The following is a 21,691-nucleotide window of genomic DNA, read 5'->3' as shown; positions in this document are numbered from 1 at the left end:
GCAGCTCTGGCATTTTGTCTGCTGGCTTCCTCACACTGGGGGATGGGGAACATTGGGGTCTGTGTCCAGGCATAGGGCAGCAGGGTGCCTGTTAGAACTTCTGGCCCTGGAAGCTGATACTTCACCTCATTGGTTAATGTTCATTGCTAGACTCATGTGTCCTGCCCGCCTGTCTGCCTCCTCTACGTTGTCCGAAACCCTGGGCCCACGGTTGAGGATGTTTGGGAACCATGTTTGAAAGTCTCAGAGGTTTACTTAAATCTAGGAGGGGAAAGGGAGTGGAAAGCAGGGTCCATGGGAATATGTCTGCAGTCAGAGGTCCAAGGCCCTAGTATCGTCTGATATATCTGGATCTGTTAGCATTGCTTAGGATAGAGAGGATGTCAGAGGCATAGGGTTCTAGGATGGAAAGTGTGATGGGTTACACTTTGACTTGGGTACCTGGGGTTCTAGTTCATGGCATCTCAGTGCTGGGTAGTCTAGGTGTGCTAAGTTTCATGGCTGTATGAGTCCATCCTTTTGGTCCCAGATATACATAGAACTAGTAGTGTCAGATTCTTAGGTTTTTTTCCTTAGACTGCTGCATGCTAGAGAATGGGGCCTTGCTCTTAGGGAGGTCTGCATGTGTCTCCCTCATGAAATTTAGAAGAGATTGGGGGAAGATACAGCCAGCAATAAACAGTTCCTAGGGCCACTGTGGGACAAAGTGAGTCAGGGGCCCTGTAGTGCTCATTCTACCTTTTCTAACTGTTAGGAACGGAAGCTGTGTGCCCACCCTCGTCTGGAGATCTATCAACAAGACCAGATCCATTTCATGTGCCCGCTGGCACGGCAAGGTGACTTCTATGTGCCAGAAGTGAAGGAGACAGAGCGGAAATGCCGGGGGCTTGTAGAAGCCAGCAATGCCCAGGTGGATGGCACAGGTATAGAAGGTAGGGGAATAAGGGTGGGGTCCTTCCTGGAGCCACTGTTCTGGATACCTAGGGGCATGGTTGAGAAGGCTATTTCTTCTGGGATGGCACTGTGGATGTCAGGCTATGCTTGGCAGAGGTAGGAAGACATATGCCTACCCCCAGAACCCACATTCAGAGTGCCTGTTTCCAGACATGTGGATCTATGTGCATGTAGATTCACACATATTCCCCTGACAACACAAAGACCCTGTCTGGATTCCCTTCAGATGCAACAGGAGTACCTTTGGAAACACAGATCACTGATGGATGTTCATGGGAGGGGGCTGAGGCTACTCAGGAAAAGAGTCACTTGGGTGGGGCTCAACAGGAAGTAAGATTGGCACTGGATCTGGAAGGTAAGGAGGTGAACAAAGTGTTCTCCTGTACCCCAGTATGGGGCCCCATCCAGAGCCAACTGCTTTCTCCCTGCTCCTGCTGCTAGAGCCTGCCCACATACCTGCTGGCAGCAATAATGCCCCAGGTCTAGGTCAGCAGGCTGCTTGCCTGTTCCCAGCCTACCCCTCCACCATGACCTTTCATGACAAGTAGGAAAGGGGCCTGTTGGTTAACTTCCCAACAATCTTTGGCCATCCTGGTGGAGCCTTGTGTGACTCTGGAAGTCCATGATTTCTAGGAGTGATGCAGGGCTGTGGGGAGAGAGACTGTCTTTTTCCTCTCTAGGAGAGTTTGCCTATTCAGTCTTAAATAGCCAAGGTCACCCTAGAGACACATGTGTTGGAGGGGGCTAAAAGGGAAGGGTACTGGGAAACAATCTATACTCCCTAGGGGCTTATGTCCAACACAGTTAACTTCATCTGCCACTTAATTACCTCCATGGGGTACTGCTCCCTTCGGCCTAGTAGTACCCAGCAGACACTCTTCAGTGCCCCTACTGTGGGCATAAGACATGGTACAAAGTCATCAGGCCAAGGCAGTCCCCAGGGCAGGAAGGAGGAGGACCTTGACCTTCCCTGCAACCGTCCTCTGCTCCCTGCCTTCCCCCTCCTTGGCCCACCCATCCAGCTTCCTTCCCTCCCAAACACTGCCTGCCAGGGGGTGTTAAAGGACTGCTTGGCACCTGCTACAGCTGGCTGCAGCCGCAGCAATCACACTTCCCAGCTCTTTGGTCTGCCCGCCCACTCCCTGGTGTGGGGGCTGAGGGTCTGCCCACTTCTGACGGCCTGTCCTGACACTCAGGGCGGACTCTAGGCGTTCACCCACCAGGTGCATGCCACTTAACACAGCAGTGTGTAGTGGGTGCATGGTGGGTGCCTGACCACCCAAGGCTTGGCCTGTCCCTGCTGCTTCCCTGCCGCTGCCCCATCTTGGGCTGGGAGGTGAAAGGGGGTGATTAGCTGCCTTGTGCCTGTTATTACATTGATGTATTATTTAGCTCCAGAGAGGCAATGAATATTTGATCTACTTGCACTGACTGTGGGCAGAGGAAGGAGGGACTGGGGTGAAAGTTTTAGCTTCCATGCCCTGACCAGCAGTCCTTGGGATTTAGGTGCTGTCCTGCCTTGCCTGGCAAGTCTTTCCCCAAGGACACAGACTTAAGACACTGTGGGTGGGCCTTGGTGGGGCTATAAGGGTACCACTCCCCTGCATTACACCTCTTTGTCCTGAAGTCTCCTATGTTCCCAGAGGCTATCTTTATCCCAGCATGCTGAGCCCAGGGCAGAAGGAGGTACCCCTGAGCCCCTTCCTCTGATCACCCCTAGCCTAGGAATGGGGAGGGAGAAGGCATCCGACTGGGAAGCAGGCAGGTCCTTGTATCTCTGGGTCTCAAGAGAACTAGTGGGTGGATGGGCTGACAGAATTTGACAGTAATGGAGCCAGGAAGGAAATATCCCCCTTGTGCCTTTCAGGCTTGTAGTCCCTGGGGCACTGATCATCATTTAAGGAGTGAGTGAGGAGCTGGAGTTCTGTCCCAGGGTCAGAAGGAACCACCCATAACTCAAGGCTCAGCCTGGGCTCCCACTCCACTGTGCTCACATTGCCTCCATGCTGGGAGCCATGCCAGGGATCCCAGCAAGAGAAGGGGCCATGGGCTGGTGGTCTGGCACTTCCAAGGCTTACTGCACATCTGCCAGTAGGGCTGAAAGGGAGTCTTCTGGGGGCCAAGTAGATTGGGAGAGCAGGCTCCCAATCCCAGTTGAAGCTCAAAGACGGCTCCAGGCCAGTCCAAATGCCCATTAGTTCCCAGTTGTGCCCTGTTCACCTCTCTATCAAGAGATAGGAACTGGGGTTGCCTTCCTATCCCTTACCTTCTATGATGTTCGACAGCTGCTCCCTTCCCCTCACATAGGAAGGGTGTCACATCAGTCTTCTCCCAAACTGGATTCCTGCACAGTGTGCCTGAACTCCTTGTTCCTCCTTGCCATCTCCTAACTGCATTTAGTGATTCTGATCTGGGAAGATGAACTGAGGGGTTGCTTCTGGACAGGGCAGATGAAGAGCCACTTACTCGGAGGATATGTTGGATGTGCAAGAGCCAGTTATGGGGGACTTGGGCCATCAGCCAGCTCAGCACTGTTTTGATGCTCCCCAGCCACCAGCAAAAGTGCTCTCATAGCCCTTTTTGCTAACTTGTAACAGAAGTAGTACTAAAAGTTTGTGGATAAGGTGGGGTAGGTGAGGGTTCTTCTGGGTTGACCCAGGCACAGCGGGAGAAAGTCCTTAAATAAGCTTTATCCCTGCACCCTCCTTCTTTGCAATGTGTTTCTCAAGATTTTTCTATTCATATCACTTAGCCTTCTCAAGTGGGGAATGCAATGAGGCCAGGGGTAGGGACCAGCTGATTTCTTGGTTACAGCTGCTCCTTGAGAAGGCCTGCATGGGGGTGGAAGCTGGAGAGTAGACCTCTTGGTCCATTCTTCCATCCTCTTGCCTTATGGGCAGTGTTCTGTAGCTGACTGGACAAACTTCTCTCCAGACCTGAAATGAGAGGTGAAGGGGATAATACTTGGGTCTCTTTGTTCTATACTCAGTTCCTTACCCTAGGGCTGAGTGGCTCTTAATGGATGAAGGGGTGGAGGGTAGCAGGCTTTGTGGGAGTGCAGGGAGCTGAGGCTAATTCAGGGAAAGGAGAGGAGTAAATAGCCAGCTGCTCCCCTCTCCCATTCCTCCCTCCCTGCTCTCTCCCTTAGTCTTGTCAGTACAGCCCCAGTTAGGGCAGAGGGCAGCTAGAATGGGCCTCCTGAGCCAGGATGGCTATATAATTTACGAGGGGACTGTGCACACTGAGTTGCTGAGCTGGTGCAAGTCCCTGCCCCTGTCCCTAGAGAAGGGAGTTGGGGAGGGGATGGTGGTGGTCTTGGCTAATCTATGCTCCCTTGTCCTGGCCCTAGGAGCTGACACAATGAGTGACATGAGTTCTGTAAGCCTGGAGGTGGGCCCTGGCAGCCGGGAGACTTCAGCCATCACGCTGTCCCCTGGGGCAAGCAGCCGTGGCTGGGATGATGGTGATAACCGGAGTGAGCACAGCTACAGCGAGTCCGGTGCCAGTGGCTCATCCTTTGAGGAGCTGGATCTGGAGGGCGAGGGGCCCTTGGGGGAACCACGATTGGGCCCTGAGGCCAAGCCTCTGGGTCTGTTTCGGGAGCCTACTACCCCTGAGAAGGATGAGGAGTAACTTGCATCCTGCACCCTCCTGTGGGTACTGTTGCTGAGGAACTGAGCAGATTGTCTAACCCTCTTCCTTCTTCACCTCTCCAGCCCAGACTATGGCTGGGGATGCCTGGGGGACCTGACTTCTACCCCAGGCCTCTAGTTATGCCTTCTCCTCACTGCCCTTTTGGTTCCCAGGGCCAGAGGAGATAGGGACTGTTACCTATACCAGACTCTTGGGCTGCCACCCCTGTTGTCTTTTTTCAGATTCATGTTAGAGCGCTTCCAGAACCCAAAATAAAGCAAATGATTTTCTTGTTTCACCTGTATTTGGACTGTGTGTTTGTTAGTTCTATATTGGGGAGATAGGCTAGGAGTAGGCAGGAGCCTCCCAAACCCAAGAGGAAAGAACCCTGGAGTTGGGTGAGGAGGATATTGAAGGTTTTCACTCCTTGCTCTGTGGCCCCAGGGGACAGTCACCCCTGCATTGCAATAGCCCTAGGAGCTTCCCAGGCTGCTGAAGAGCAGAACAAGGGGTGTGAGAGCCAAACAGAGTGTCCTTCAGGGCTCCGGAATGGAGAGCTTGAATTCTGCCTTTGTTTGCTTCCAAAGGAGGCCTTTGTGTCTGTCTTGAGTGTGCCTGTGCTCATGCTGGGACCTTCCCAGCAGGTGAGGCTGTCCCTGCTGTGACTGCCAGTGCCTTTGAACCTGGGTATGTTCATGGACACCACAGATAGGGCTGCTGGTGGTGTTCCTGGGTGAGGCTGTGCCCAAGTAAGCATCAGAAAGGATGTGATTGTGGCTGGGCATGACTGTATATGTATGGATGACTATGTAGCTATGTGTGTGTGGTGCTTTGTTTTGTGTGTTTACCAGTATGTGATTGCATTATAGACTTGTGAGGCTAGCTGGCTGGAAGCATCTTTGGGGGGCTTTGTCTATATACAGTTCTCTCTTTGTGGCTATGTATGTTCATGTGTGCATGCATGGTTATGTGTTCATGTGTAAAGCTATATGTTTTATTATGTATCATTGTATAAAGCTGTGGATTAGTGCAACTGTAAGCTCTTATTACAACTGTGTTTGTGAGCATATCTATGTGCATAGCTATTTGTATGTGTCCATATGTATGTCCTGCTAAGGCTATGTGGGTGGCTATGTCATTGTGTATATATGTAGCTGTGTCCACTAGTACTGTGTGGGAGCATTGCATTTACTTTTGGGTGTTATCTACATATACAGCTTTATATTATGGCTGCACTGACCTTTACAGTTACGTGTGTGGCCAGGTCCACTTGTACAGTTGTGTGTGTAAGGCTATGTGTATGTATCCATTTGGAAGTGGTGGCCACACAGCTGTGTGTTACCATGTGTCTGTGCTGCAGTGGGACAGTACAGCTCACTTGCTGCAGGCCATGTGATGGACTTCTTGGGCTGCTGTTTGTAGCCATATCTGTATAAAGTCCTTTGTCTTTTGTGGGGCTCTTTTGGTGAGTTGCCTGGATGTGTGGCTGGGATTGCTGTGCGGTTTCTTTTACCTCAGTACCCTCCTGCAGTCAGCCTCTCTGCTACATGAACCCAGCCCATTGCTTACTTACCCCAGGGAGCAGTCTCTCAGAGCCAGCTAGAGGGTAAAGGCAGCCGGTGGCAGAGCCAGAGCTGGAAGACAGCATGTCTGTCTCTCCAGCTTCTTCTGACAGCTCTGAACCCTTATCCCACTGCCCATTGTGATCTCATTTGCATTTGGGTTTGGGTTTGATGTCTGTTTTCTTTCAAACCTGTGTTATTTCCAGAGCAGTGGGGCATTAGGTTTGGGTGTACAGGGAAATAGTTGTTCTTGTGATCCCCTCCTATATGCCATACATACATATTGTGGGGGTGGGGGTGTGCTTAAGGGACCTGGGCTAGACATTTTCATCAGCACATAGCTGACCTTACTTCCACTGACACCTGTGGAAGAAAGGGCAGTTGCCAAAGGTGTGTGTAGGGTTGCGTGCCCCTTAGCACTTGTTAATGTATGTACATGTTGGGGGTAGATAACACAGGCTCTTGACCTAGATCTAGGTACAGCCCTTTCCCCAAATCCTTCAGCATAGCCAAGCACTACAACTTATCCACCACCCCTACCCAGGGGCATCCTTCCCCATCCTGCTGGGGGAGGGAAGAGTCAAGAGCATCTTCTCAGAGCTGTCCTCCCTCTGCTTGGGCTCCAGCTCTGGCTTCCTCCTACGCAGCCAGTTCCAGAAGTCTTTCCTCAGCCCCCTCCCCTCGCAGATCCCCCTGCTAGCCCTAGCAGATTCCTCAGGGTTGACCTTAGTCCCTGGTCCTGAAGGCCCCGCCCCCTACAGTATCTCTTAGCCATAAATGCCCTTTGTGCATAGAAGTGGAGGGGAGGGGTAGCAGCTGTAAAGGTCATCTGCAGGAAGGAAGGGGTGGCCCCATCCTCTGACCTCCCCCTCCCCACTGTCTTCCTCTTAGTTATTCAGGCCTGCTCTGACATGGAGCCTGGTATGTGGTCTCAGCTGCAGTCGCTGGATGGAAAGAATGGATGTGAGGACAGGGACAGACTTGCGGCAACAGGCCAAGGGCTCCACCTACCTCACACGTGCCCTTTTACCTGTCCCCCACTGTCCGCTGACAACCCTAGGGCTAACTCCTCCTCTCTTACACATGGGAAACCATATCAGCGTATCAGCGTGCTCATTTCTCCAGCCTCAGTGACCTTCCCAACCCAGTACCCCATACCTTGTACCCACCGCTCTCTGGGACGCAGTCTGACTACGAGGTGGTGGGGGTAGAGAGGCACCTACTCCAGCACAGCGGGAGCACGAGGGGATTCAGCACCACGCGGCGGACAGCTCCTGGTCCGGCGAGTTGCCGGAGTCGCGGAAGGCTTTGGGCAAGGAGTCCTGGAGGTGTCCGAAAGGAGGCGGAGGCCAGATTGGGAGGGGGATACCTAGAGTGGGGAGGACCGGAGGAGGGACTGGGGGCGGGCCGGGGCCGGGGGCGGGGCGGGCCGCGATTGAAAGCGGCAGGGTGAGCTGGCGGAGAGCGCAGAACCAGCCAGCGAGCGAGCGAGCTAGCGAGCTGGAGCCGGGAGCCCTGCGCCCCTTGCTCCACTCCGATTCTCTACGTGCTGGAGCTGGGCGCGCCAGGTAGGGTGAGCCTGTAGTACCGCGGCCGCTGCAGACCTTTTTAGCCCTGACCCCACGTCCTGGCGCCCCCGGGTCCTCGAGTTCTGGGGCACCCAGGCCGGGGCGTACAGACCTGCTCTCTGGGAGCTTTGGGAAGCGGGAGGACAGCCCAGGGCGTCCCGCCTTTCTTCCCATAAAACGCACGACCTGCGTCCCGCTCCTCGGTTCATTCCTCGTGTTCCAATGTCCTCTGATTCTTCTTTCTGTCTGTGCCTCCGTCTTTTGTCTCAGCCTTCCTGGACTCTCTTGCCCCCTGATCGGATTTGTGGCCCTGGCCTCCTGGCTACCCGATTCCGGGGTTCTGTCCCCTTCCTGCCTCTGGTTTTTCATCTGGGCCTCCCTAGTGCTGAACCCTTATTTGCGTTCCTTTCCATGAGTGTTGGTCTTCATTCCGGCTTCTCTCCTGTTTGCCTGGTTGAACTGATTCTTTCCGGTTCCCATGGGATCCCAATCCCCTTGTCCCAGTACCAGTGGGAGATTTAGCTCTGGGGAAATGAGGAGACAAAGTGAGAAGCTCCAGTCTGTATAGCCAGGACATGAGATCCATGAACTAGTTGCTGTCTGCTTCAGCCTTAGTTTCCTTTCCTGTTCTGAGGAAAGATTTATATCCCTCCCCCAGCCTTTTTAAGCCAGCATGATTGTAGGAGCCTGTGTGGGGTGGGTGTTTGGAAAGGCTACTGGGGGTATAGATGATAAAATGTAGAGTGGAAGACAGAGAAAGGGGGTGTCTAAAGGCTAGCCTCAGGATGGACAAGCCCCTGAGACTGAGAATGGGGAGGTCTGGAAATGGTGACTTTCTCTGCTGTATTTGAAGTAAAAAGAAAACAGAGGCAGAAAGTCTCAAACAGTATCTTACATAGAGCTAGAGTTCAGAACTCATCCTCAGCACTAGAGATTCTGACCAGATGAATTGTTCCCCAACCTATGACACATGTACTTTCATATGTACTTGTCCTGCTCATACAGGACCCATGGCCGCTTTGGTGCCTTCCCTGGGGAGTCTCATTCAGGGCCTATGGTCTCCATTTCTTTCTCAGTCAGGTAACTGTAGAGATGGCCTTTTAAGAACCAGATGCTAGCACCCTTAGGTATTTATCCAGGTATGTGGAGGCACCCAAATGAGGCCTGGGGAGGGAGGCTGGAGGTGGTGCCCTAGAATTCCTGCTAAGCAGAGGCTCCAGTACTGCCCTGCATGGAAAAGGGGACCAGCAGCTTCTTTTAAGTAGCTTTTTATAGAAGACAAAGAGAATACTCTGTCATATTATGAGGTCTCCCTAGGATTGGAGATTATCACTTGGAGACTCTTCCCTGGTAGGTCTTCAGACAGCAGGGTCCCCTCTCTGAAAATCTGAGGCTCAGGACAGGGACTGTTTCCCTGAGTTTGTAACTTTGACATGGCCTCTGCTGAAAAGGTACTGACCTTGAGATCTTGTGACGTTTGTGTAGAGTCTTGGACAGACACCCTTTAATTTATAGAGGGCTTGGCATGGGTTGGGTTCTTCTGACTTCTTCCTGGGCCTCCACTCCCTGTCTCTTTTCTCCTTATGCTGAGCTTGGTAGGTGTACAGGGCCCATATCTAGCCCAAATCAGAGCAGGGTTGAGTGAGAGACTCAGGGAGGTATCCCAGGAGCTTCTCAGCCTAGTTAGTTACACCACTCTCCCCATGACCCCTGAGTCCCTGGGAATTGGATGTGAGGAGGGACAGAGTCAGAAGGGGAAGCTGGGGAAAAAAAGAGGCAGCCACTTTTAGGTTCCACTTTTCTCTTTCTGTTTGTCTCTGTTTCTCTGCAGGAGCTGGGTCCCTTCTCATCCCTCTTCCTGTCTGTCCTTTCCTGGTCCCTTTCTCCTCCTCTCTTTGCCTTTGCTGCTTCTATCCTAATCCCCTGGAGACCAGCGTCTGCTGGACCTATCCATCCCCTTTGGAGCCATGGGATCGCTGCTTGGGCTCCTGGCACTGCTGCTGCTGTCGGGTGCTGTGGCTGAGGGCCCGGCCAAGAAGGTGCTGACCCTGGAGGGGGACCTGGTGCTGGGTGGGCTGTTCCCGGTGCACCAGAAGGGTGGCCCAGCTGAGGAGTGTGGTCCTGTCAATGAGCATCGTGGCATCCAGCGCCTGGAGGCCATGCTTTTCGCACTGGACCATATCAACCACGACCCCCACCTGCTGCCTGGGGTGCGCCTGGGTGCGCACATCCTTGACAGCTGTTCCAAGGACACATATGCCCTGGAGCAGGCACTGGACTTTGTACGTGCCTCTCTCAGCAGAGGTGCTGATGGCTCTCGCCATATCTGCCCAGACGGCTCTTATGCCACCCACGGTGATGCTCCCACTGCCATCACTGGTGTCATTGGCGGCTCCTACAGTGACGTTTCCATCCAGGTATGTGGAGGCCACCCAAATGAGGGCTGGGGAGGGAGGCTGGAGGTGGTGACCTAGAATTCCTGCTGAGCAGAGGCTCCAGTACTGCCCTGCATGGAAAGGGGGGACCAGCAGCTTCTTTTAAGTAGCTTTTTATAGAAGACTAAAAGAATGCTCTGTCACATAATAGGGTTGATTTCTGGAGATTGTGTAAGAGAAACTCCCCTAAGGAAAAAAAGAAAAGGGAAACACCACACACTAAACACACACACACACACACACACACACACACACACACACACAAACACTGTGATGATAAACAACCTGAGAGGCCAGACCTCTGGAGTCAGTTTCTGGGTTTAAACTCTGGCTCTCCCACATGCTAACTTGCATGACTCTAAATAGGGTTTTTTCCCCCCCTGTGTCTTAGTTTTCTCATAAAATGGAATTTATAGCTGGGTGTGGTGGACATGCCCATAATCCCAGCAACTTGGGAGGTGTAGGCAGGAAGATGGCAAATTTGAGGCCAGCCTGGGCAATTTAGTGAGACCCTGTTTCAAAATAAAAAGTGCTGAGGATGATGCTCGGTGGTAGTGCCTAGCATGTGAGAAGCCCTGGGTTCAATTCCCAATTTCCAGTACCAAAACACACACACACACACACACACACACACACACACACACACACAATTGGATTCAAAATATTTTCTACTTTTAGGTTTCTAGTGAAAATTTAATGAGCAAAGTATGTATCCGAGGGCCTGGAAAGTCATGAGGGCACAAAAAATCTTAACTGCTATTGTTATTAACCAGTTTTATAGATGAGTAAACAGGCAGAGAGAGAGGACGTGTCACAAGCCAAGTTGTGGCAAAGGGGAGATGCAAAGTCAATGCTCTTAGCCCAATTTTTCAAGACCATCTCTTTCTGGATTAGAGCAAGGTAGGCAGATAGAACCCAGGAGAAGCCAGAGGAGAGAAATAAGATGGGTAACCAGGAGGAAGAAAAACAATGTGTGTGGAAATAAGGGATAAGGTACCCTAGGGTCTTTGGAGGTGAAAGATTTGAGGAGGTAATATGAGGAAATATTCCTCACCCCTGCCCCTGCTCTGCCCTCTCACAAGGGGCCAGCACAAGGTGTATTGTTGTGTTGCTGGGCTTCAGCAGAGGTTGCTGGCCCAGCTAACTTCCCTTTGCTGCTTCCTGGGCCGTCTCCTGGGCACACCTGGTTGATTTGACCCAGGTGGGATTCTCTTGCTCCTTGACTGCGTCCAACCTCTTGCCCAGATCCTCACTTGCAAGTGCCCTGTGTAGGCTGTTGGAAGATGAGGCCAGAACTGGGGCCCTGGCTGGGGACCATATGGGGGCCTTGGCTAGGACCTCAGCTTCCTTTAGGAGACCAGCAGAGAGCATTGCTATTAGACCCCTGACCTGGAATGCTTGTTTAAGAGAAATGAAGCAGAGGCAAGAACCATCGAGTGGTCCTGCTAGTCCCAACTACTGGGAGTAACTGGATGGCAGTTTGATCAAGGGTGACTGTGCCAGCATCTGCAGCCCTGACTGGGGACAGGGGTGGGTGGGCATCCTCCCATCTGTTGATGTCTTCATTAGGGGCCTCTGAGGTGCTTTCCCAGCCCTGCTCCTTTACATAGTTCTTGTCAGGGGCCCATGAATTTATTTCCAGGAGCTGGGTTACCTGCTTCCCATCCTAGGCTGCCAGCCTTCTGTAGCAGGGACCACACATCAGCATTCCCATCTCTTCTCTCTTGCTCATATCCCTATCAGCTTCCATATGCCAGGAGCTGAAGTGTCTGTGCAGTATCATTTTTATGTGCTCAGCAGCCTTGAAAGGATAAGAAACTGAGGCTCAGTGTGCAGCTAAATGTCAACCTTTCTTAGTCCCCTGCCTTGCATCTGGTTGAGGTGTGATTCAGGACCCTGGGGCCTTAGCCCTGGATCTTCTCCCTCATCCCTTGGGAAGGAGCAGAAACTTCCCACTCCTAGGTTGAAGACACGTCAAATTAAGATTTGATTTTAGGTGCCCCTCTGTAATTCCAGGAACTTGGACTCTGGGACTGAGGCAGCAAGTTTGAGGCCAGCTTCAGCAACTTAATGATACCCCGTCTCAAAAAATGAAAAGGACTGGAGATGTAGTTTGATGGTAAAGCACCCTGGTTCAATTCCCAGTATTGCACACACATACAAAAATTAAGATTTGGCCTTTTGAGAAAGGGAAACTTCAGGGCTATCCTGCGTGGATGCTTAAGTGCTAGATGTGGGGATTGCCCTGTTTCTAGTGTTCATTTGATCTGTTCTCTTATCTTTGCCTTCTCTACCCTGCTTCCCAGGTGGCCAACCTTCTGCGGCTATTTCAAATCCCACAGATCAGCTATGCTTCCACCAGTGCCAAGCTGAGTGACAAGTCCCGCTATGACTACTTTGCACGCACAGTGCCCCCTGACTTTTTCCAAGCCAAGGCCATGGCTGAAATTCTCCGCTTCTTCAACTGGACCTATGTATCCACTGTGGCATCCGAGGGTGACTATGGCGAGACAGGCATTGAGGCCTTTGAGCTAGAGGCTCGTGCTCGCAACATCTGTGTGGCTACCTCAGAGAAGGTGGGCCGTGCCATGAGCCGTGCAGCCTTTGAGGGTGTGGTGCGTGCACTGCTGCAGAAGCCCAGTGCCCGTGTGGCTGTCCTGTTCACCCGTTCTGAGGATGCTCGGGAGCTGCTTGCTGCCACCCAGCGCCTCAATGCCAGCTTTACCTGGGTGGCCAGTGATGGCTGGGGGGCCCTGGAGAGTGTGGTGGCAGGCAGCGAGGGGGCTGCTGAGGGTGCCATCACCATCGAGTTGGCCTCTTACCCTATCAGTGACTTTGCCTCCTACTTCCAGAACCTGGACCCCTGGAACAACAGCCGGAACCCCTGGTTCCGTGAGTTCTGGGAGCAGAGGTTCCGCTGCAGCTTCCGGCAGAGAGACTGTGCAGCTCACTCTCTGCGGGCCGTGCCCTTTGAGCAGGAGTCCAAGATTATGTTTGTGGTCAATGCAGTGTATGCCATGGCCCACGCACTGCACAACATGCACCGTGCCCTCTGCCCCAACACCACCCATCTGTGCGATGCGATGCGTCCTGTCAACGGGCGCCGCCTCTACAAGGACTTCGTACTCAATGTCAAGTTTGATGGTAATAGTGCTGGCTAGTGTCCATCAGCTTGCTGACTCTCTTAGAGGAAGAGGGAAAACAGATTTTCATGTTCTATTACTTAGCTAAGGAAACATAGCATAGCACAAGCACAGAACTCTTCCAGGGGGCTGGTGTCAGAGCCAGGACAAGGACTACTAGGCAGAGGGGACTAGAACTGGAGCCTGGGCTGAGGTTTTGCTTCTATTCTTTTTGTAGCACTGGGAATTGAACCCAGGGCCTCATACCTGCTGGGCAAGAGGTCTACCACTGAGATACAACCCCAGCCCTTTTTATTGTTTAGTTTTAGATATGGTATCGCTAAATTGCCCCAGCTTTCCTCTAATTTGTGGTCCTCCTAACTCAGCCTCTCAAGTAGTTGGGGTTACAGGTGTGTGCTGTCACACCTGGCTTGCTGAGGTTCAACTTCCTGAGAGACCCTTCGAGATAGGAGACCTCTGGCCTGTTCCTGCTACTTTGAAGGTCTTTGGCTCCTGCTCGGTTCTTGCCCTGTCTCCTGACTCCTTATCTTGCTTGGGGTGGAAACCAGGGGATTCCAAATCCATTCTTTTTTTTTTTAATATTTTTATTTTTTAGTTATCGGCGGACACAACATCTTTGTTTGTATGTGGTGCTGAGGATCGAACCCGGGCCACACGCATGCCAGGCAAGCGCGCTACCACTTGAGCCACATCCCTGGCCCTCCAAATCCATTCTTAGATAGCTGCGAGAGAGTCTGAATCAGACTAGATTGAGGGCAAGCATTGAAATGACATTCTATTTAGGGAAAACTTCTATTCCTAATCTTTATTTGCCATCTAAAGTGGTCCTGGTGTCTTCAAATCAAAAGTTAAAATGCTTGTTTTAAGAACAATGAGAATCATTTAGAGTCATCACTAGGTTTCAGAAAGAATCATTCTGGGAGCAGTGAAAGAGGCTGCCAGAACTGACATAGCTTGGAAGCACTGGCGCAGGGTTAAGACAAAGAGTACAGTCATCCTCAGTATCCATGTTTCTAGGCTCTCTATGGACACCAAAGTCTGGGGTTGTTTATCCCTTATATAAAATTGTGTAGTATTTGCATATAACCTATATCTGTCTTCCTGTATACTTTAAAATATCTCTCAATTACTTATAATACTAAATGCAATGTAAATGCTATGTAAATAGTTGTTATATTATAACAACAACAACAAAAAGCCTGTGCATGTTAGGTATAGATGCAACCCTCATAGAACTAATTGATTTTAAAAATTGTTATTTTGATTCTGGGTTGGTTGACTCTGCCGCTATGGAACCTGTGTCAACTATAATTTCAATAAGATTGATGTTCAGAGTTGTGATAGAATGAGAATAGAGGTTAGAGTTGGAATGTGGGCTCTGATTGAGTGGATGTTAAAGGAAGGCTATATTCAGTCTACTGGGCGTGGATAGAATTATGGTTGGGCTAGAAATGGATTTTGAGAACTTTGACACTGACTGGAAAAAGTAAGAGTTTGGAGGATCTTGGGTTTGAATTACAGGCTGAACCATTCACTCATGGAGACTTAAGAATGTTTTCTTGAACTCTGATTTCTCACTGGGATCAGGGAAGGTGTAGTCCTGACTCCTGAGCCTGGCTGAGCCATGTGAGGTTCACAGGGGATGAAGTCGGGGTAGAGAGTGGCAGTGACCATTCTGTGAAGGGAATTGGTTGAAGGTGACACTGAGATTGTGATTCTATTTGTACTGGAATCAGTGTTAGGGCTGGTGGGGGATGGAGCTGAGGTTATTGTTAGGATTAGTGGGACCTGGATTGCACCTGAGGCTGGACTTAGCTTTGGGTTCTCTGTGTTAAGTTTGAGGAGGGAGCTGTGTTGTGATAAAGTTGGGGTTTGGAGCCTGGAGGTTGGAAGGTGTTAGAGACTAGGTCTAAGGTTAGATTTGGCAAGTCATGGTTGGGGATTGGTATAGGCATTAGATTTGTGGAAATCACTTGGCTTTAAGGCTGGGGTTACCTTTGGAGTTTAGGATTGGTGAAGACTGAGGTTTGATGCTAGAATTTAGGGGTTAGAATTTGTTGTAACCTCCTAGAAAAGTGACTAGGGTTAAAATGGGCTTTAGTATTGGGGTGAAGATTGGAAGAGCTACTGATGGCCTTAGCTTTGGGATTGGATCCATTTGAGGGTGAGGGTTGAGTTTCCATTAGGATAACCCACTGATCCAACCTTTTCTTCCTTCCCTCCCCCATCTCAGCCCCCTTCCGCCCAGCTGAAACTCACAATGAGGTCCGCTTCGACCGCTTTGGTGATGGTATTGGCCGCTACAACATCTTTACCTATCTGCGGGCAGGAAATGGGCACTATCGTTACCAGAAGGTGGGATATTGGGCAGAAGGCCTGACTCTGGACACCAGCCTCATCCCATGGGCCTCACCTTCTGCTGGACCCCTGCCTGCCTCTCGCTGCAGTGAGCCCTGCCTTCAGAACGAGGTGAAGAGCGTGCAGCCAGGTGAAGTTTGCTGCTGGCTCTGTATCCCCTGCCAGCCCTATGAGTACCGGTTGGATGAGTTCACCTGTGCTGACTGCGGTCTGGGCTACTGGCCGAATGCCAGCCTGACTGGCTGCTTTGAGCTGCCCCAGGAGTACATCCGCTGGGGTGATGCTTGGGCAGTGGGACCTGTCACCATCGCCTGCCTCGGTGCCCTGGCCACCCTCTTTGTGCTGGGTGTCTTTGTACGGCACAATGCCACTCCTGTGGTCAAGGCCTCGGGTCGGGAGCTCTGCTACATTCTGCTGGGTGGTGTTTTCCTCTGCTACTGCATGACTTTCATCTTCATTGCCAAGCCATCCACGGCTGTGTGCACCTTACGGCGCCTTGGTTTGGGCACTGCCTTCTCTGTCTGCTACTCAGCCCTGCTCACCAAGACTAACCGCATTGCGCGCATCTTCGGTGGGGCCCGGGAGGGGGCCCAGCGACCACGCTTTATCAGTCCTGCCTCACAAGTCGCCATCTGCCTGGCACTTATCTCAGGCCAGCTGCTCATTGTGGCTGCCTGGCTGGTGGTGGAGGCACCGGGCACAGGCAAAGAGACAGCCCCTGAACGGCGGGAGGTGGTGACACTGCGCTGTAACCACCGTGATGCAAGCATGCTGGGCTCTCTGGCATACAACGTGCTCCTCATCGCACTCTGCACGCTCTATGCCTTCAAGACCCGCAAGTGCCCCGAAAATTTCAATGAGGCCAAGTTCATTGGCTTCACCATGTACACCACGTGCATCATCTGGCTGGCATTCCTGCCCATCTTCTATGTCACCTCCAGTGACTATCGGGTGAGCTGCCTGCTGCAGAGGTGGGAGGGGATGGGATGCTGGACTCTTGGTTTCCTGGTATTTCATTTAATCTCCTGATAATTGATGCTCCAAGAGCTTATATGTTCACTCAGGGACCCACAGCTTGTGTGGACCCTATAGGAAGGTGAAAGGGATGAGTAGGGACTGGGCAGAAAAGTGCAGAACTCAAGTTAGAGTTAGAAGAGATGTCAACCAGGCTTGGTGGTACACACCTGTAATCCCATTGGCTTGAAAAAGTTGAGGCAAGAGGATCATGAGTTCAAAGCCAGTCTCAGCAATTAAGTGAGGTCCTAAAACAACTCAGCAAGACCCTGTCTCTAAATAAAATATATATGGCTCTAAATATAAACATATGTATGGCTGGAGATGTGACTCAATGGCTAAGCACTCCTGGGTTCAATCCCTGATACCAAAAAGAAGAGAGAGAGAGAGAGAGAGAGAGAGAGAGAGAGAGAGAGAGAGAGAGAGAGAGGGAGAGGTCAGTATTCCAATGTCATTCCTAAACTGGCAGGAGATGGGGTGCAGAAATATGTTCCAGGGGCTTAAGGGTTTGACTAGAGAGGAGGTCTACAGATGAAAGATGAAGCAAAGAAGGTAGGGGGAGGAGAGGTAGGGTTGACAAAGTTTAAATCAGATGAAAGGTATATTCCAGTTGGTGGCTTCCAAACAAATTTGGTTTCATCTGACACTGTCTCAGTGGGTATCCTCAGCTCCAAGGGGCAATGGATACTTTAAATGGGGTGAACAGAAAAAGGCCTCTCAGAGGAGAACAGGTGAGCTGGCCTCTGACTGACAAGAAAATCATCTTGGTTAATCCTCATGACTCTGGAGTAAGCTCCATGGCTCTCCCATTTTACCGACAAAGAAACAGGGCCTTGGAAAGTCAACCCTGTGCCCGAGGTCACTTAGCTTGAGAATGCAGTGTAGGGTCTGAACCGACAATCTTAACAATTAAAGGAGCAGGAAAATTGTGGCAAACATCCTGACAAAGGTTCTTTCCCCAGGACAGAAGTGTGGTGGTGCAGTGCTGGGGCCCAGGGATCTCTGGGCTTGGCTGCTCTGCTTGCAACTGCTGGGCCACCACCTGGAGGCTAGGGTTGAGAGGGAATCTGCTTTGACTTAGCCTGAATGTGCATATAATTTGCATTTTCATGCCAATAATAGCTAAGGACTCACCCAGGGCATACATATACACAATAGTCAACCAGGCATGCACAAACACATATACCAGCACATATACATACAGACACATATACATACAGACACATGCATGCACATTTTTTTACACATCCTGGCACACACACACAGTTCCCTCCCTACACATTCCCTACACAGTCCATACCCATATATCCTACACCCCCAAACACTTGTACACACACAGACCTGTACACTCACTACTGCACATACATACATACACTCAGATATGCAGTGGTGGACATACCAGCTCCTCCACATATGCATACGTCCCTATATATACATGCACCCCAGCATGTTCAACCCCACAGCTGAACTTTGGGATCCCTGGGCAAACAGTCTACCAGGACATATGCTGGGACTGTGCCCACCAAGGTCCAGTAGATGCTTACTGTCTCTCCCACATCCTGGGAAGGGGGTTCTAGGGGCCAGGCCCAGCCTTTGGGACAGACATCCTTGACCTGTGCCTGCTTCCCCACACAACCCCTGCAGGTACAGACCACCACCATGTGCGTGTCAGTCAGCCTCAGTGGCTCTGTGGTACTTGGCTGCCTCTTCGCACCCAAGCTACACATCATCCTCTTCCAGCCACAGAAGAATGTGGTTAGTCATCGGGCACCCACCAGCCGCTTTGGCAGTGCTGCCGCCAGGGCCAGCTCCAGCCCTGGCCAAGGTCAGCATCATAAGCACCCCTTCCTACCTGAGTTCCCCCTCCCAACCCATCTCCTCAGGTGTGGTCTACTCCTCCATTGCTGAGATTCCTTGTTGGGGGATGGGGTACCCTCAAGATGACACTGAACATGAGAGGGTGGCAAGGGGACATGCTTCCCTCCACAGCTCTACTTTCCCTGCTTCCTACTCTTTATGGAGGATTCAGGGTCATCTCCAACTTCTGGTTTTCTTTCCCTAGGGTCTGGATCACAGTTTGTCCCCACTGTTTGCAATGGCCGTGAGGTGGTGGACTCAACAACGTCATCGCTTTGAAGACCCTACACTTCTGCCCTGATATGGCTGTTCCCTGGAACCCAATGTAGATAGTGTCCATGGTCAGGAGGAAATTGGCTGGAGCAACGCAATAATACCCACCCCATGCCCACCCCAAAGTCACTTACCCACCTGCTTGTCCCAACCCTTCAGAGTCAGAAGTCAGTGTCCTTGGCCAGGGGGCCTTTGCAATGGCCACCAGCTGCCCTTGTAGCTGTGTCCTCTGCTTGCCAGGCCCAGGGTTCAGAGGGGAGAGTGCCCTGGCTGGGTGGGGGGGTGGGGGGAGTGACTGAGGATCATAGGCCCCAATCCCTAATCAGCAAAGGTGCTTCCAGCCCAGCTCCTCTCCCCCCTAGGGCCTTTTTAATTTTTTATATGTTACTCTAGGATGGGCAGGGTGGTTGTTGTGGGGGCTGTCCCTGTCTCTGAACAGTAGTTTGTCCTGTGGTTTATTTTGTATTATCTGTAAATAAAGTGTCTTTATTTAAAAAAAAAAAAATCACTCTTAATCCTTGACCCAGAGAAGCCCTGTCCCCTCTCCCCAGCCTCCCAAGTCTTTATTCTGCTAGTATTTGCCGCTGTACTCTGTTCCTGATGTTAGGATTTGGAAGCCACTAAGACAAACCCAGCCCTGTCTTTGGGGAGGTTGAAAATGAATAAACCATCTTCATTTTAAAGGAGACGCCACAGGCTGGCCAAGGCATACCTGGTGTGAGGGCAGGATGGTGTGGAGTGACTGTGATTCTGGGGATCAGTGATCTTTTCCATGGCTGCCTGCCTGGTACTTAGAGGAGCCAGGTCAGCTCAGAGCCAGGCTGAGTGAAGAGGGAACCAAGAAGCAGCATGGGACTGAATGTCATGTGATCATTTGGCACATACAAAGGTAGGAAGAGCTCATAAAGGGGGGCAGATGAAGCAGGGAGGGCAGAAGCTGGGCAGTTTGGAGAGGCCATCTACTGCTGGGCCTGGCAGGAAGTCAGAGTCTGGAGTGCTTCTGGTTGCAGGACTGTGGTGAAGTCCTCCAGGATTCTCTATTTGGAGATCACCAGCAGAGGGCGCCAAGGCCCAGCCTAGGCCACATGGCTCAGGGCACTGAACCCTAAGAAGATGGCAGCTTCAGAAGGGTCTGCAGTATCTCAGAAGGATGGGCAGGCCAGGGACATTTTTTGTTTCTAGTAGCTTCATTTGCTTCTGCAAGCTGGTGAGATTGGAAATTTGGGTTAATAATTCAAAAAAATGGAAATAAAAAAATTTGCAGGAATGGCTTCTCCTCCTCAGTCCATATCTGGTATGCAAGAATGGCAAAATGTGGAATACTCAGTTAACTCTGAAGGTCATAAACAGGGATTTTTTTTTTTTTTTTTTGGTATGGATATGTCTTACACAATATTTGGGATGTATCTTATATGAAAAGTTTTTGTTTATTTGACATTCATATTTAACTATGCATTCATATTTCACCTGCTAATGTAGGCAACAAGCAAAGGAAAGACCAGGGTTTGTGAACTCCCCCCACCCCAAGTTTTCCTTCCAGTCATGGATGACCTGGGCTAATGTCTGGTTTTCCTTCTCTCCAATGCCACACAATCCATGACCCTGAAAGTTCTGGCACCTCTGCCTAGGAAAGGGAAGGGGTGTTGGGGTTTCTGCTGGGTCTGTTTATGTTAAACTTGAGTTCCCAAAGGAGAACCCTGCTTCTTTTGGGGATGGAGGATCAAAGATGCCAAGCATTTGGGATTCTTCCTGGAGAATCCCATTCATGACCATAACTACCAGGTGCTCTGTCTGAACAGCCAGAGTTTACATTGAGGCATGGGTGTTTCTCCTGTGGCTTTGTTCAAAGGCCCTCCCAGCCCCACTTCTATCCTTTCATCCATTCCTTCCATTGGTTCTGTGAAAACTCCATGGTAGACCTCAGCCTGTGTGGGCCTGCCTCTCTTTTATTCAACAATGAATTCCAATGGCTTGGAAGAGAATGGTTCAGACCTCTTTCTTTTCTTGTCCCTAGTCCTGGCATGGGGGTGAGGGTATAATACAAGGGCAGCTCAGATGAGAGATGCCTTCCCACATTTCAACCCTTTCCAGGTGCAGACCCCTGAGACAGAATATCAATATCCAAGAGGAAGTTGGTGATGTATTAGGTAAAGGTTCTGGGGACAAAAAGTGAGGATGACATAGAGCCAAGAATAAGATTCAAGTTTTTTGATTCCCCAGAAACCCGTGGGTGAAAGTTGCCCAGAGTGGCATTCAGGCCAGTGCTCCCTCTCCATTGTCCCACTCTGCCCTAGCTGCTCTTGCCTCCTCTGCTGGTGTGAGGGTTCATGGGAAGGAAGGGGAAAGGAGGAATCCCTGAGAGCCTCAAAACCCTCTAGAAACCCCCCACCCCAATTCCAGCAGAAAAAGGAGAGGAGCCCACCCTTCTTGCTCCTGTGGGCTAGTGGGTTTTAAGCACTGAGATGGATATTCTCAGCTTGGAGGAGAAAAACTGGACCTGGTGAATGCAGAGGAAGGAGAAAGGTGAGGGATGAAAGGGAGGGAAGAGAGAAATGAGGGACCTGGGGGAGAGTCGTGGGAGCAAAAGAAAGAAAGTGGAAATGAAAGCTCTAAACCCTGAGGGCTCTTGTCAAGATGTTAGGGTTTTTTTAAAAAAATAAAATAAAATTATTCTTTCTGTGAAAACAGTTGTATGCTCCCTATAAATGGTTTAAGCATTGCAGAAAAGTACAAAAAGAAAATAAAAGTATTACCTCAAGTTTCATGATTCAAATATAACCATCATTAACATTTCTGGTACATCATGCTAGACATATTTCTATGCATTTTTACAGATAGGAGAGATAGAAATACTTTCATAAAAATGGGATCATACCATATGTCTATTTTCTTAG

The 21,691-nt window shown here is 50.8% G+C and overlaps 2 protein-coding genes across 6 annotated transcripts in view; both read left to right on the top strand.

Moving 5' to 3' along the window:
• Tex264 (testis expressed 264, ER-phagy receptor) overlaps positions 1-4,891 on the top strand; it is a 31,192-nt gene extending 26,301 nt beyond the window's left edge. For 3 of the 5 annotated variants that reach the window (XM_027933717.2, XM_027933719.2, XM_027933718.2), the window contains exons 5-6: positions 755-932; positions 4,304-4,891. In XM_027933717.2, coding sequence (XP_027789518.1) covers positions 755-932; positions 4,304-4,587 — 462 coding nt within the window. In that variant the 3' untranslated portion in view covers positions 4,588-4,891. The remainder of the gene's footprint in view (positions 1-754; positions 933-4,303) is intronic. The other 2 variants (XM_027933721.2, XM_027933720.2) reach the window with 1 other exon arrangement.
• Positions 4,892-9,684: 4,793 nt separating this feature from the next.
• Grm2 (glutamate metabotropic receptor 2) lies at positions 9,685-19,031 on the top strand. The gene is made up of 5 exons (XM_027933922.2): positions 9,685-10,134; positions 12,459-13,296; positions 15,529-16,604; positions 18,312-18,492; positions 18,730-19,031. The coding sequence occupies exons 1-5, from the start codon at positions 9,685-9,687 to the stop codon at positions 18,801-18,803; spliced, it is 2,619 nt and encodes an 872-aa protein (XP_027789723.1). The 3' UTR covers positions 18,804-19,031.
• The last annotated feature ends 2,660 nt before the right edge of the window (positions 19,032-21,691 follow it).

This window comes from Marmota flaviventris, chromosome 8, assembly GCF_047511675.1.
Source record: "Marmota flaviventris isolate mMarFla1 chromosome 8, mMarFla1.hap1, whole genome shotgun sequence".
Taxonomy (NCBI): Eukaryota; Metazoa; Chordata; class Mammalia; order Rodentia; family Sciuridae; genus Marmota; species Marmota flaviventris.
This window is presented reverse-complemented; position numbering and strand designations above follow the sequence as displayed.

Coding starts and splice junctions, on each gene's coding strand:
- Grm2 (XM_027933922.2), top strand. CDS start 9,685: ATGGGATCGCTGCTTGGGCTCCTGGCACTGCTGCTGCTGTCGGGTGCT. Junction 10,135..12,458: donor ACAGTGACGTTTCCATCCAG/GTATGTGGAGGC, acceptor CCTGCTTCCCAG/GTGGCCAACCTTCTGCGGCT. Junction 13,297..15,528: donor ACTCAATGTCAAGTTTGATG/GTAATAGTGCTG, acceptor CCCCCATCTCAG/CCCCCTTCCGCCCAGCTGAA.